Source organism: Colletotrichum lupini, chromosome 5 (assembly GCF_023278565.1).
Source record: "Colletotrichum lupini chromosome 5, complete sequence".
Taxonomy (NCBI): domain Eukaryota; kingdom Fungi; phylum Ascomycota; class Sordariomycetes; order Glomerellales; family Glomerellaceae; genus Colletotrichum; species Colletotrichum lupini.
The window spans coordinates 3,031,041-3,046,192 of NC_064678.1; the positions used below are offsets into that span (position 1 = coordinate 3,031,041).

The following is a 15,152-nucleotide window of genomic DNA, read 5'->3' on the forward strand; positions in this document are numbered from 1 at the left end:
GTCGGTAAGTTATTAATATTAAAGTAGCGGCGCTTATTATAACGCTAAGAAAAAGAATTCTCTAAGTCGCTACTAAGCTCTTTAGATTCGGTATCCTCGTACTAGGACTTATTAAACTTAAACCTAAAGTCGTCCCGCTCGTCGTTACTATTAGGAATATAGTTAGTAATAAGAGTACGCTTTTTAATAAGAGTCCGAGTCTTGGGACTATAGGAAATAGGGGTAGCGCTATATATAGTAACGGTATAAGTAAGTACTTTATTTACTAAGAACTTAGTAACGCGTTTACGAAAAGTAGGGAAAGTAGGAAACTCCTAAATATGCATAATAATAACGCCCTTAAGAGTCTCCTTATAGTACTAAGCTAAAGCGTCGAGGTTATTTTATAAAGCGGTCGCACGGCTATTGTTATAAAAGTAAGCCGGCTAGAGGTAATTAAGGCAGAAAATAATCTTAGTCTTATTATTAATATTAAGGATACTAGCCTAAGAAAAGAAATCTAAGTTAGTAAGAAGAAAATTTGCTAAACGATCGCTAACGACTTATTATAATCGAGATTAATAAGTTTAGATACTCGCGGTTAGTAGCGAGCTCTTAAAAAGTAGCTTATTTAAAATAGACCTTTTTTACCTTATTACTTATTAACGGGTTAGCGATATAAGCGGCTACTTTTTCTTATGCGCTAATAATATAGCTAAAAATATAAAGAACGCGGCCGCGCTTACGGGAGTTAAGGCTACCCTACTCCTTAGTATTATAAAACTCTATAAGGGTATTCTAAGTAAACTAGGCGGCGCTATATAGCTCCTCGGGAACCTAAGAGATATCGTTAGCTAATATTTTAGTAACGGATTAGCGAGGACTCGACGACTTATAATAGAATACTTCTTTTTATTAATCTAATAAATAATATACTTAGCGACGTAAGCGCCGGCGATATAAATAAGCTCGTTAATATTATAATATAGACTAGCTAAGTAGCGTATATAGAGAGTACTATTATAGAAACCGCAGAAGCCCTTTTTAGGATTATATTCTATATTAAATATATTCTAGATGTGCAAAATAGTAGATATTTCGGCGGATACTTAGCGATAGTATAGTAAGAGAGTTATAATTAAGAAACGATACGGAATTAGAATATCGTAAGAAGAAAAGTATAGTTATATAGGAAAAAATTCGTAAAACGGTCGCCGAATAGAAGGAGGGAAGAAAAAGTAAATACGTAACTAATAACGGACGAAAAATCTTTTATTATAATTAATAGCTTAGTAATAATAATAACCGCGAGGTTGGGCGGGCTCTTATATATTACGACGGTCGGAATACTTTACTACGAATATATATTACTAACTTAGTAACTAGTCAGCGCGCTATTACTAAATAATAATAATAAGGCATCCGTTAAATAAGGAGATAGGAGCAATACCTTATTCCTAGGTAAGAAAGGATATTATTAACGCCTTACGGAATCTATTACGAATAACGACGTTAATAGCTTTATTATTAGCGTTAAAAGAAGATATTACGTAATAACTTTAGGGACTAAAATTACGTAAGGGGGGAGTAATTATAATAGATTTAGGATGCGGCCGGTAACAGGACGCCGATAACTTAGTAACCGGTATACGGATCTTATTATAAAAGAACTTTCTAAAAAGCAGAGCCCTTACGAAGGACTCTATAAGCTTTAGTCTTATAATATACCTATACCTATATTATAGCCTCGCTAGTTAAGTACTCATAGCCTAATCTCTTATATAAAACTAATATTGAAATTTCTAAAAAATAGTAATAAAATTACTATAAATAGTATATTTTGTACTAATTAGTATACTATTAGTATACTAATACTAGTCTAGTATTTTCAAGGGTGGACTAATACTAGACTTACTAGTACTAGACTAGACTAATAATAAATACTAGTAGTATTTTTTCCAACCCTGGCTGAGGTTAAGTGACGGATGTGCTGCATACGGAGCAGACAATAAGGAGTGCCCTTCGATCCGTATCAAGGAGAGGTCTTGCTTGCGTCAATGGGCCCCTTGGATATCCATGGGTATGCCGACTCCGGGAGACGGGGTGATAATGCTATACTAGTGCTAGTGCTGGTGCCTTTGCTCAGGTTGTGTTATTCAGTTATTCATCGTGCAAAAACGCGATGCCTGGGCTAAGCAGCGCTAAGCCACAGCTTCCCCAGTCTGTTGACATAAGGTGAGAATATGGAGCAAGCTAATGAAAGGGGACCAGAAAAAAAAAAGAGACAGTGACGCGAGGTACCATTCCTTCACTTTGCTGCAGACTATGGGGCAGCCCAGGGTAGGTAAGGTACCTTGGTTTTCTGTGTCTACCGTGCCTTGGCTCAAGGTGCAGCAAGAAAGAAGGAACGAACGACAGTACCTGTTCGGTACAACACAACATACGTAGCCAAGGCAGGTGAGGTAGGTAGGTAGGTACGAATATTCATAGCCGGGAAGGAGGAAAGCAGCAACAAGTCTCATCTCCTCGTTTGTACCTCGTCTCAGGGAAACAGGCTGGGGAGGGATGCAGAAGTGACTTCTCCTTTTCTCATGCCGCACCATCTCCATGTACCTTGTGTCCTTGAATTTGGTCTCCTTCTCCCTCTCTGCCCGTACTGCTGCAGCAACGGAAAGGAAACTGTCTGCTCGCTGCCGAGTCCCCATCCTCATCTTCGCCCACCTCAGCCCAGTCGGGCCAATCCTAGAGCTATTCTCATCCATCCTAACTACCTCAGCCATCCTCTCCACCTGGCGCTTCCACGCTCGCTCTCACCTAGCTGCAGGTTTCTGGTTCCCACCAAGCAAGGCCGCCAGCCCGTCAGGACCCTTTTTTAACCATTTGCTGCCCCATCCTGCATCACCACCCTCTCCCCTTCTACTCCTCCTGCCCCCCAGCCCTCCATCCATCTTTACATCCTTCTCTTTTTTTTCCTCCTTCGCTTCACCAATCGTTACTGGGGTTGTGGCTTTCTTGGCCGCACATCTCTCTAACCTACAGCGCCTTTGTTCGCGCTCATCGCGTAACACAATCAACCCTACCTAGGCCTCTCTGCCCGAGTCCCTCGGCTGACGATATAATCAACCCTACCTAATCTTGTCCGCAACGAAGCAGTGGAAAAAAACCTTTCCCATCATTCATCGCATTCATACCAGCATCAGCTACTCCTGAACCCGCCTCTAGCAATCATGGCTTACCGCGGGGGGCATGAAAACGATTACGATGGCGGCCACAATATGCAGGACCTTCCGCCTGGATCTGGCAGAGGAGTAAGCTTCACCTCCCATTAGCTCACCGCACAAAGCAGTCTCCATTGCTAACCTGGATCTTCTTCCCAGTACCATCTGCCTCCTCAAGATGAGGGAGTTGACGAAGCCGGCCAATCTCTTCTGAGAGACCCTCACGCACCTGCTCCCTACGAGAGCCACCTTGGAACAGGCGAGACCCCTGGCCGTCCAGTCTCCGCATACAGTCTCACAGAATCATACGCTCCTGGTGCCGGAGCTCGGACACCAGTTCCTGGCGAGACAGCTTTCGCGTCTGGCTACAGTAATGAGCTCGACTCGGATGCTGGTGGTTTTGGCTATGGAAACAGACCCCCCTCCACCGTGGATGCCGACGAGAGCTGGACCCGCAGACAGCAGCCCGGCAACCAAGGTGGCGGTCTGAAGCGTTACGCGACCCGTAAGATCAAGCTTACTCAGGGCTCCGTCCTGAGCATCGACTACCCAGTCCCCAGTGCCATCAAGAACGCTGTCCAGCCAAAGTACCGCGATGTTGAGGGCGGCAGCGAAGAGTTCATGAAGATGCGCTACACCGCCGCCACTTGCGACCCCAACGACTTCACCCTCAAGAATGGTTACGATTTGCGCCCGAGAATGTATAACCGACACACCGAGCTCCTCATCGCAATTACCTACTACAACGAAGACAAGGTGTTGCTCTCTAGAACTCTCCACGGTGTCATGCAGAATATTCGCGACATTGTCAACCTGAAGAAGTCTACCTTCTGGAACAAGGGTGGACCGGCTTGGCAGAAGATTGTCGTCTGTCTGGTTTTCGACGGTATCGAAAAGACCGACAAGGCCGTGTTGGACGTTCTCGCAACCGTTGGTATCTACCAGGATGGTGTCGTGAAGAAGGATGTCGACGGAAAGGAGACAGTCGCTCACATCTTCGAGTACACCTCTCAGTTGTCCGTCACGCCCAACCAGCAGCTTATCCGCCCCGTTGACGACGGCCCATCCACTCTCCCACCTGTGCAGTTCATTTTCTGCCTGAAGCAAAAGAACAGCAAGAAGATCAACTCTCACAGATGGCTTTTCAACGCCTTCGGCCGCATCTTGAACCCGGAAGTCTGCATTCTCATCGATGCTGGTACCAAGCCTAGTCCCCGCTCGCTGCTCGCGCTTTGGGAGGGCTTCTACAACGACAAGGACCTCGGTGGTGCTTGTGGTGAGATTCACGCCATGTTGGGCAAAGGCGGCAAGAAGCTGCTCAACCCCTTGGTTGCCGTCCAGAACTTCGAGTACAAGATCTCCAACATTTTGGATAAGCCTCTCGAGAGCTCTTTTGGATATGTCTCCGTGTTGCCCGGTGCTTTCTCCGCCTACCGCTTCCGCGCGATCATGGGTCGCCCGCTGGAGCAGTACTTCCACGGTGACCACACTCTTTCCAAGATCCTTGGTAAGAAGGGTATCGACGGAATGAACATTTTCAAGAAGAACATGTTCTTGGCAGAGGATCGTATTCTTTGCTTCGAGCTGGTCGCCAAGGCCGGCCAGAAGTGGCACTTGTCGTACATCAAGGCCGCCAAGGGTGAGACCGATGTTCCCGAGGGCGCTGCCGAGTTCATCTCTCAACGTCGTCGTTGGCTCAACGGTTCCTTCGCTGCCTCTCTGTACTCTCTCATGCACTTTGGTCGCATGTACAAGTCCGGCCACAACATTATCCGCATGTTCTTCTTCCACGTCCAGCTCATCTACAACATCCTCCAGGTTATGTTCACATGGTTCAGTTTGGGTTCCTACTACCTGACTACGACGGTCATCATGGATCTTGTCGGTACTGCCGTCACCTCCGACGACCCCGATGTGGCCCGCAGCGGTTGGCCCTTCGGAGACACCGCCACTCCTATCGTTAACGCCCTTCTTAAGTACCTCTACCTGGCCTTCGTTATTCTGCAGTTCATCTTGGCTTTGGGCAACAGACCCAAGGGTTCTAAGTACACCTACATCGCCTCTTTCGTCGTCTTCGGTCTCATTCAATCCTACATCCTGGTCCTTTCGATGTACTTGGTTGTCCAGGCCTTCCAGAAACCTATTGGCGAGCAGATCAGTCTCGACTCCGGTGAGGATTTCGTTGCTAGTTTCTTCGGAGGCACGAACGCTGCCGGTGTCATTCTCGTCGCCTTGGTCACTATCTACGGTCTAAACTTCATCGCTTCCTTCATGTACCTCGACCCCTGGCACATGTTTACCTCTTTCCCTCACTACCTGGTGCTCATGTCGACCTACATCAACATTCTCATGGTCTACGCCTTCAACAACTGGCACGATGTGTCTTGGGGTACAAAGGGTTCAGACAGTACCGAGGCTCTACCTTCTGCACACGTCAGCAAGGGCGAGAAGGATGAAGCTGTGGTAGAAGAAATCGACAAGCCGCAAGAGGATATCGACAGTCAATTCGAATCGACGGTCAAGCGTGCGCTGGAGCCTTTCAAGGAAACTCCAGAGAACGAGAAGCCGGACATCGAAGACTCGTACAAGTCTTTCCGTACCGGTCTGGTTGTGTCTTGGCTCTTCTCCAACACCTTCCTTATCATCGTCATTACGAGTGATAACTTCAACTCGTTCGGCATTGGCGTAAGTTCAAAGGTCCCGAAATACGAGTCCATTATCATACTAACTCTCATTTCTAGAAAACTGCATCAGCACGTACTGCTTCTTACTTCAGCTTCTTGCTGTACTCTACTGCCGTCTTGTCACTTGTCCGTTTCTTCGGATTCCTGTGGTTCTTGGGCAGGACCGGTATCATGTGCTGCTTTGCCAGACGGTAAACAGACAAACAGAGGAGATTGTCCAAACAGGCGCCGAACCTCTCGACGCGTGTTGGATGTGTATCAGAGGGAAGACTGTACTCTTGCCAGCTTTGGCTCATTGCTACGAATCCGCTGGTGTTTTTCATTCTGGGCATGTGTTGAGTAATAAAGGACACGGGACTCGGCAGATTCTTGATGAAGTGGGCGGAAGCTCAGTAAAAGTAGTTTCGATTAAGCAGCATTCATGGCGTTTTACATGGATACAATACCTTACGCTTAGTATCAGACAATGACAATGATTTTAAATATGATTCCTCAATCCATATGGACGGATCTTCGGAGACTAGTGATCAATTTTGAACGCATCTGATTTCAAAGACTTATTGCATGCAATCGAGAGGTAAAATAGAAGCTTCCGGCCAACTTGGCGGCTGTATGAAAGCGCGCGGGTATTGGCCGACCATGATACATGGACGCTGACAAACCGACGACCTTTGAGCACCCTAGCTCCAGCGTGCTTGCGTCCTTTCATGGCTTTCTTTGCATTTCTTCATTTATTCAGATTGCTGTTGTTCAATGTTGTTCAACGACCGGGGTCTGAGGCAAGCTGACAAGAGTGGTTCTAGGTCGGTAGATCTCCGGGTAAATAATACACCCACCCTATCTTATCGTAACCAACAAGTGACCGCATTGACTGGTGCCCAGTCGGTCCGCTCCTCCAGGCACCTTCCCGTCCCAAGACCGCAAGACTCCGGACAGAGACGATTACCTTATACTTAACTTGTTGTTCAACTGCTTGGTTACCGCGCAAACACCACTGATTCAGGAAAACACCATCTTCCACCCAGGTCGTGTGCGTGCCCTCGTTCCCCGTCTCACCCTTCTCACAGAGCGCCCCACCAACTCCTCCCACCAGACACCCCGCCAGAGATCGGACAAGATGCTAAAGATTTGGTCTATGGTATGTGACCACCGGAACCTCTCGGTTAAGGGGACCACTAACGCCTCTTACAGAAGAAGGAGCAGCAGAAGGCTGAAAATGCCGACGCTGCGGGTGGCAAGAAGAAAAAGGTGACTGCCGCGCAACTTCGAGTGCAGAAAGGTCTGAACCCCTCAGCCAGCCAAGGAAAGAAAATCGTGATCTCGTTGCTCACGCTCGCTTCCAGATCTCTCGGAACTATCTCTCGGATCAACAATGAAGACCGACTTCCCTGACGCTGACGACATTCTCCACTTCACGCTTACGATCGAGCCCGATGAGGGCATGTACCGGACCGGACGATTCACCTTCACATTCGACATCAACCAAAACTTCCCTCACGAGCCGCCAAAAGTCCGATGCAAGGAGAAGATCTACCACCCTAATATCGATCTGGAGGGCAAGGTTTGCCTGAACATTCTGCGCGAAGACTGGAAGCCCGTTCTCAACTTGAACGCGGTCATTGTCGGACTCCAAGTATGTTGACGAGCAGAACGCACGATTCTGGGTGGGCACCAACTAACAGACCTCTTTTCGTAGTTCCTGTTTCTCGAACCGAATGCCTCTGACCCTCTGAACAAGGAGGCTGCCGATGATCTAAGACTCAACCGCGAGGGTTTCAAGCGCAATGTCCGGACCGCGATGGGCGGTGGCACTGTCCAAGGGCAGAGCTACGACCGTGTGTTGAAATAAGATCTGCAACGGCAAGGAGATAGCGTCCATCTCGCTGCTAGACTTTTCTCTAACGACATGACCCTTTGGCGAGACAAGAGGCCAGCCCGAATTTGATACCAGAGACGGACGGACAGGCTGCTGGTTCGCGGAAGGGTGGAATGCACATCTGAAGGGTCGGTGGGCATCAAAAGCAAGCATCGTCGTCAGGCGTTTGGGGAGACAAGATTACAAATTACAACAGGTCAAGGTTCTGGCAAGACATCAAGCCCAGTTTAGAGATAGCACTAGCGAGGGCGCAGCACAGAAGGGTTCGTTGATGCGCCGTGGAAGGCGGAAGTCAGACTGAAGACGAAAATGTGGTGACTAGCGGGAAGAAATGATGAGTTTCGAGAGGTGGTAGAAGCATAGCTGGAATGCAAACAGCGTTGCCGTGTCACGGCAGGAGAAGAAGCAAACATGGAGAATTGAAGCCAATCACCGGGCCGATTGACTCCCCCATAATGGTATCCGTACTCCATACAAGAAAGTTGAAAAGAAGAGTCAGAGCTCATCAAGAGAGGAGTCACAGCAGCTCAGCGCCGGCGACCGGTCAACAGCTGTAGCTGCAGAGAGAGGCCGAAGGCATAGGTCAACGGCCGTAGCCGGCGCCCAGTAGTCGGTGAGATTCCGCCTGCGGCCCATCTGGTGTGACTCCTGTCTGGCCACTGGGCTACGATGTCAGTGTGGTTGGCTCTCCCCTGCTCCACAGCACCCGCCTCGCCGGCAATAACGTTGATTGCTCCCCGAGGTTCTTAGGTAAGGCCGCTGTCAAATGAGAACCGGACCAAGTAGAGGCTACCCGCCCGGTCCAGCAAAGTCCCTGCCTTCTCCAAAGTCCCCAGTACCCGCTCTCCCACTTGGAGGACCCCCTACCGAACCCCGGACGCTTCCAGACATCTTCCCCACCATTGGCACAGGCCAGCAGCAGGACGACGCAGCAGGCTAACCCACCAACGACCAAGCTGGGCCGAAGTCGGGGGTCAGCTCGCCCGTCTCTACGCCAGTAAAAAATTTCCCAATTCCAAACGCCTTTTTCTCATCAGTGAAACTCTGTTTTCTTCATCCATATCTTCCTTCTTCTTCCTTACAATTGACTTGTACGGATACCCTCTCCACTCCCTCCTCCCCCAACACACAGTCAGAATGGCCTCCCGCAGCTTCTCCAAGGCGCTTCGTTCGCCAATGGCCCGCCAATTGGCGGCCAAGCCTGCTACTCAGCAGCGCACCTTCGTTGCTGCCCGCCAGCTCGTCCGCGCCTCTGCCCAGGTCAACAAGGCTTTCGTCGCTCCTGCTCAGCAGCAGGCTCGCGGTGTCAAGACCATGGACTTCGCCGGCCACAAGGAGGACGTCTACGGTAAGGAAACCGACCAGAGCTGACGAGTCTTTTTGCCTCGTTGCGAATGACTCGCCAGGGAAGTCAGAGGGAGAGATTTGCTGACGTTGATGCTACAGAGCGTGCCGACTGGCCCCAGGAGAAGCTTCTTGTGAGTCACAAACAATCATGAGGGCTCGGAAGGGAGTCAATTGGAACTGACAATCGTTTGTAGGAGTACTTCAAGGACGACACCCTCGCCCTCATCGGCTACGGCTCCCAGGGTCACGGCCAGGGTCTTAACCTCCGTGACAACGGCCTCAACGTCATCGTCGGTGTCCGCAAGAACGGCCAGTCCTGGAAGGACGCCCAGCAGGACGGCTGGGTTCCCGGCAAGAACCTCTTCGATGTCGATGAGGCCATCTCCCGCGGTACCATCGTCATGAACCTTCTCTCCGACGCCGCCCAGTCCGAGACCTGGCCCGCCATCAAGCCCCAGCTCGTCAAGGGCAAGGTGCGTCATTTCTCACACAATTGAGCAAACAGCTCAATTGGGGCCTCAAAGCTGACATTGAATACAGACCCTCTACTTCTCCCACGGCTTCTCCCCCGTCTTCAAGGACGTCACCCACGTCGACGTCCCCAAGGACATTGACGTCATCCTCGTCGCCCCCAAGGGCTCTGGCCGCACCGTCCGCTCCCTCTTCCGTGAGGGCCGTGGTATCAACTCTTCCTTCGCCGTCTTCCAGGACGTCACTGGCAAGGCCAAGGAGAAGGCCCAGGCTCTCGGTGTCGCCATCGGCTCCGGCTACCTCTACGAGACCACCTTCGAGAAGGAGGTCTACTCCGACCTGTACGGTGAGCGTGGCTGCCTCATGGGAGGTATCCACGGCATGTTCCTCGCCCAGTACGAGGTTCTCCGTGAGCGCGGCCACTCCCCCTCCGAGGCTTTCAACGAGACTGTCGAGGAGGCCACCCAGTCCCTGTACCCCCTGATCGGTGCCAACGGCATGGACTGGATGTACGAGGCCTGCTCCACCACCGCCCGCCGCGGTGCCATCGACTGGTCCCCCAAGTTCAAGGACGCCCTCAAGCCCGTCTTCAACAGCCTGTACGACGCCGTCAAGGATGGCTCCGAGACCAAACGCTCTCTGGAGTACAACTCCCAGAAGGACTACCGCCAGAAGTTCGAGGCTGAGATGGAGGAGATCCGCAACCTTGAGATCTGGAGAGCCGGCAGAGCCGTCCGGTACGTTTTGACAACACTCGATTTTATACACATTGATGATCACTGGCTAACATCTATCTTTTCTACAGCTCTCTGCGTCCCGAGAACCAGAAGTAAGCGGTTCGGCGTTTTTGCTTTGGGAGAAGATAAAAATTTTACTCGGAATGGCCATTTCTTAACCACTGTGCCGGGGACGGGGGACTTTTGTACTTTATATGACCGGATTCTAGGGGATCTGGGCCTGGTTCAAAAGTTTGCATCTTGACTTTTGGGATCCTTCAATACCATTTCTTTTGCTGTCCATGAACACAATGTTTCAATCATCTCGTCTTTTTTACGTCAATTGGTGATTGTGCAAATGTCTGTGCCTGTTCCCGGAGATGTCGGGTTATGCAGGGACCCAAGACTGACTCGTCAGGCCCGTTGATACTTTACACAGATTGCGCTAACTGCTGCTGGACCGAGACCAAATTGGCACCCCCACGTCCGCGGTAGTGTTTTTGACTTTGGGGACATTTGCTGACAATGCAGCGGCGGTGTGGTGTTGCATGCGGCCGCAAGTTTCATGGCGATGTTGAGTCCACGGTCAGGACTTCAGAAGTACAGCCTCCGATGCTCGGTCAAGTTCGAGCACGCTCGGTAACAGTAGATTCTGGTCAACTAGATGTGCCCGGGAGTTTGCTGCACGGAAAAAATCAATTTCCCCTTTTTCAATTCGTGGTGGGAAATGACGTGGTCACTGTGCTCTAGCTAGCGGCGCGTTCAGTCGCGCAAGACGAGCACTACCCTTGCTGAGATATGAAGGAACGGATTTACACGTATAAATATTGTTGTCTATCTTGCCCAGTTAATTAATTTTATCTAGACCGTCGCTGTACTGCTGCACTTTCACATGCGTCCCATCTGATCAGTTTCCTCCATCGCACAGGCAGTGCCCTTCCGAAACTCTGAAAGCCTGACGTGAAATGTCGGAGCTAGGTCGCTGCAACTTATGAGGTCTAGCTGGAGAGGGTCATAGCTGAATCGATTTTGGGTGTTATATTAGGATCCTTGGAGTTGCTACAAGCTTCACCTCAATAACCTGCGTGAGTCTTTAAGAGAAGGCGATTCGAGAATAGAGGCCAACCTCACCTTCCGCGCTATCGGTGACGTCGGTGAAGAGCCTCGGTGTGCGAATTTGCTGTAGCGACCCTGAGCCCCACCAACCCCCTTTGTCTGTGCATTCTCTCGGTAGTCGTTGCTCTGTCAACAGCAAACAAGCCTGGGCCCCTTCGCACCCCCTTCATCTCACAAGCGAGCCCAAAATGGGGTTTTGCTAGACATCCTATCGAAATATCAATCAATTGACGATTTACCTCACCTTAGTTTTCGCGCTTCCAACACTTGCAAACCAAACGAAACCTCTTCTAGCTTTTTTGGGTTCGCGCACAATGACGCCGTTGTCACCGACAAACGAATCAAGACTGAACACTGCAACGACCCTGACTGAAGAGGCAACAAGCCGCGGTTTCTTTGAGCACTGCGAAGTGGTCCACTCCCGCACTGAGACAACCACGAGCGGCGGTAATGAGAGCGGCAGCGACAGCTCCTCCACCACCACAACCACAACCAACACCACAATCACCTCTTCGAACTCCGTAGACGACAACGCCCGAGACCAGGAGAACATGCCACCTTCTCCCTCGGATTCCTCGCCGTCGCCGCCGCCCTCTGCGCCGGCGACGGCAATCAAGCCGCAGCGCCACTCACGCGTCATGTCTGGCACCGCACCCTCACCGCTCAAGCTACTCGCCGGCTCCGAGACAACGGAAAAGCAAGCGCGGAGCCCGCTTCGCAAGACAGTAATCTCGCCTGACGGCGTCAAACGCTTCCCTATCAGAGTCAGCAACCCGTCAGTCGAGCCCGCGTCACGCTCCATCTCTCCTCCGACCGTATCTCCTCCGCCTCGCGAACGCACAATCAGTCTTGAAGACGCCATGCGCGACAACGAGGGCTTGAAGCACGCTATTCAGATATTCGAGGACGATGATACGGAGCTGGAGAATGACGAGACCATTGGCGGCGACACGACCACTATGAGCGCGGGCGAGGGTGACGGAGACCACCCCGACTTGGGCCACGCGGGCTACGAGGACCAGAGCAGTCTCGCCAATCCCGACGAGTCGATGATGAGTGCATTCAGCACCTTCTCTGCCGTTCCCAATCTGACCATGTTCGCGAAACTGGGTCAGTCTCCCACAAAGTACGCGAGCGTCAACGGCATGACCCCGCGAGGGAGGCCAGAGACCGTGCACGAGCAGCAGGAGACTCCAAGGCGGCATTCGGGACAGGACTCTGATGGTAACACTACCAATCTGTTGGAATTCACGGCCAGCCAGCGATTCCCGCACAAATCGCCGTCCAGGCGGGGCAACACCTCACCCTCCAGAGCAAACCCTAATGCCACTCCGGCCCGCCAAATGTCGAACCTCCTCGACTTTGACATTCCCGCCCTGCCTACTCCCCGCAGCATCCCGACCATTACACCCAGAGAACTCGAAAGTCTAAAGTCGAATTTCCTGTCCGAAATCAGCAGCCTCAAAGCATCGCTATTGGGCAAGGAGGCGGAGGTGACCTCTCTGAAGACGGCTGTGGGCGATGCGGAAAAACGAGTCGGCGAGAGCTTGGAGCAGGCCCGTGAAGAGCGGACGATGCGAGAGCAGGTCGCCGAAGAGAAGGAGATGTGGGAGAAGAGCAGTCGCGAGATGGAAAAGGTCCTCCGGAGCGTAAAGGAGGAAATTGTCCACACGCAGCAGGAGCGCGAGGAGCTCGAATCCAAGCTTGCAGAGAGTGAGGGACGACGCGAGGCCGCCGAGACTATGGCTCAGGAGGCCGAGAGTAAGCTGGCGAGTTTCCGCGCCGGCAAGTCCACTGACGACAAGCCCTCCTCGCCCAGGGGCGGTGCGGCCGCGACCTCCAAGGAGGTTGAGATTGCGGTGGAGCGCGTGGCCCGCGAGCTGCACGCTCTCTACAAGGGCAAGCACGAGACCAAGGTTGCGGCGCTCAAGAAGAGCTACGAGACCCGCTGGGAGAAGAAGGTGCGCGAGCTGGAGGTCAAGATTGAGGAGCTCACCGAGGAGAACGACAAGATCCGCCGAGACAGCACCATCACTCGCGTCGATCCCGCTCAGGTCGCCGCCGAAGAGGAGTTCAAAGCCCAAGCCGTCCGCGACTCAGCCCACATCAAGGAGCTCAGCGCCGACGTCCACAGGCTTGAGGCCGTCGTCATGTCGGTCAAGAGAGACAACTCGGAGCTTCGCGACCTCCTCGCCCAGGAGCGCGTCGAGAAGGGTGAGCTGGTTCAGCTCGCCGAAGAGATGATGGCGATCCAGAACGCCGCGCCTCCTCCGCCAACCCCGGCGCCCAAGCCCGCGCCGACACTTGTTGCCTCGCGGACACCCGGTCCCCCGGTTAGAAGCCACACGGAGAACAACTTCCGCAGCAGCATCGGCCGCAGCTCGGGCCTTAAGGCGCCCGGATCCATTGCCGCGCGTGGCTCCCTTCACGAGCGTAACGGTAGCGCTGGTCCCGCCACCAAGGGCCTTCCGAGACCCAGGCCGATGAGTGAGTTCGGGCCCCGGAGCGGCATCATGAGCTCGATCGAGAAAATGGGTAACTATCGCGGACGCGGGGACTAGAAGACCCAGTCGTCTTGATGAACAAACGGCCTCCTTTTGAATTGGTTGGTAATACCATACCTACCTTTTCTTCTATTTTCTTTTCTTAATTTCTAAATTTACCCACGAAACGAACGAAACCAAACGATGAACGGAACAAAGCATTACAGTGGTGGATGGAGAGTAAAAGACAGCAACTGTCTGAGTGGAGTGAAGATGATGAGGGGGAAGCAAGGAGAGAAGAAGCAGAGGAAGAAGACGAAGAGCATTGACGTAACGAACTGGCGTCTACGGGATCCTGTCTTTCCGGGCTTTTTTGCTTTGGTTATTTCCATGCTTATGGATAACAGGGCTTTTGTTTATTTGTTCCAACTCCCCTAAAATGACACTGAAATGACTATAAGGGAAAAAAGGGACACGAAACGAGAGGCGGTGGCGTTTTTGTTAATCTTGGTCGGAGACGTTCTTGTTGTTGTTTAATGGGCGACGACCGTTACACTCCCCCTCCCCCTTTTTCGTGTTGGAGTTTTGACCATACCTGTTGGACGAGTTAAACTCCACGTTCTGGAACCCAACACCCTTTCTTCTACCATAACTCTTTGAATTGGTAATGTTCAGTTTTTTTATTGCACATATTCAACTTTTCTCCCTCTCTATCTCTCGTGTGTGTGTGTGTACATGTTATGTATTGCGTATTGGGGGTGGTGTGGGCAGATGAGGATGTGAGTCTGAGTGTGGATGCAAGGCGAACTACAAGTACGCCTTTTCTGGCTATTGTCTAATCTCTCGGGCCTGGTGCCTCGCGGCGGCGGTGCTGTGTGTATCTGTCTTGTATGTTTTGTTATGGATACGTGAAGTCCGCATGACGGTGCCGTCTCTTTTTTTTCGGGAAAGATGGGACTGCTGAGGTGGTCTGCGAGCTCATGGGATGACGAACGATTTGGAGATCCTGCCATGGGATGGATGGTTGGCGTCTGGAGATCCGATCGATAGTGTTATTGTCGCGGGATGAGGTGGAGATGGTGGTGGTTAGCTTCTTGAGGACGTAGTTAGGCGGAAATTGGAAACTGTGCACGAAAGATGGATGAATGGATGCTTGTGTGTGTGTGAGTGTGTGTGTGTGTGTGTGTGTGTGCCCTCCATCTATCTTTTCATGTGAGATGGCGAAGTTTCTACAATGGGGACAACGCCCATTGCGAGATCCC

General features: G+C 51.5%; 2 protein-coding genes across 2 annotated transcripts; both read left to right on the top strand.

Moving 5' to 3' along the window:
* Window positions 1-2,036: 2,036 nt before the first annotated feature.
* On the top strand, window positions 2,037-10,934 carry CLUP02_10320 (chitin synthase; the record flags this gene model as incomplete). Its single annotated transcript, XM_049289296.1, has 29 exons — window positions 2,037-2,059; window positions 2,101-2,214; window positions 2,302-2,319; window positions 2,378-2,436; window positions 2,526-2,595; window positions 2,655-3,025; window positions 3,202-3,287; window positions 3,357-5,882; window positions 5,939-6,007; window positions 6,070-6,273; window positions 6,468-6,491; window positions 6,566-6,684; window positions 6,764-7,019; window positions 7,073-7,160; window positions 7,225-7,514; window positions 7,578-7,718; window positions 7,804-8,048; window positions 8,113-8,215; window positions 8,281-8,363; window positions 8,434-8,482; window positions 8,594-8,730; window positions 8,795-9,105; window positions 9,204-9,235; window positions 9,299-9,577; window positions 9,645-10,312; window positions 10,381-10,404; window positions 10,545-10,604; window positions 10,672-10,782; window positions 10,823-10,934. 29 exons carry the CDS (start codon window positions 2,037-2,039, stop codon window positions 10,932-10,934), a joined length of 6,672 nt encoding a protein of 2,223 aa, XP_049146441.1.
* Window positions 10,935-11,721: 787 nt separating this feature from the next.
* On the top strand, window positions 11,722-13,968 carry CLUP02_10321 (uncharacterized protein; the record flags this gene model as incomplete). The annotated part of the gene is made up of 1 exon (XM_049289297.1): window positions 11,722-13,968. One exon carries the CDS (start codon window positions 11,722-11,724, stop codon window positions 13,966-13,968), a length of 2,247 nt encoding a protein of 748 aa, XP_049146442.1.
* Window positions 13,969-15,152: the final 1,184 nt, after the last annotated feature.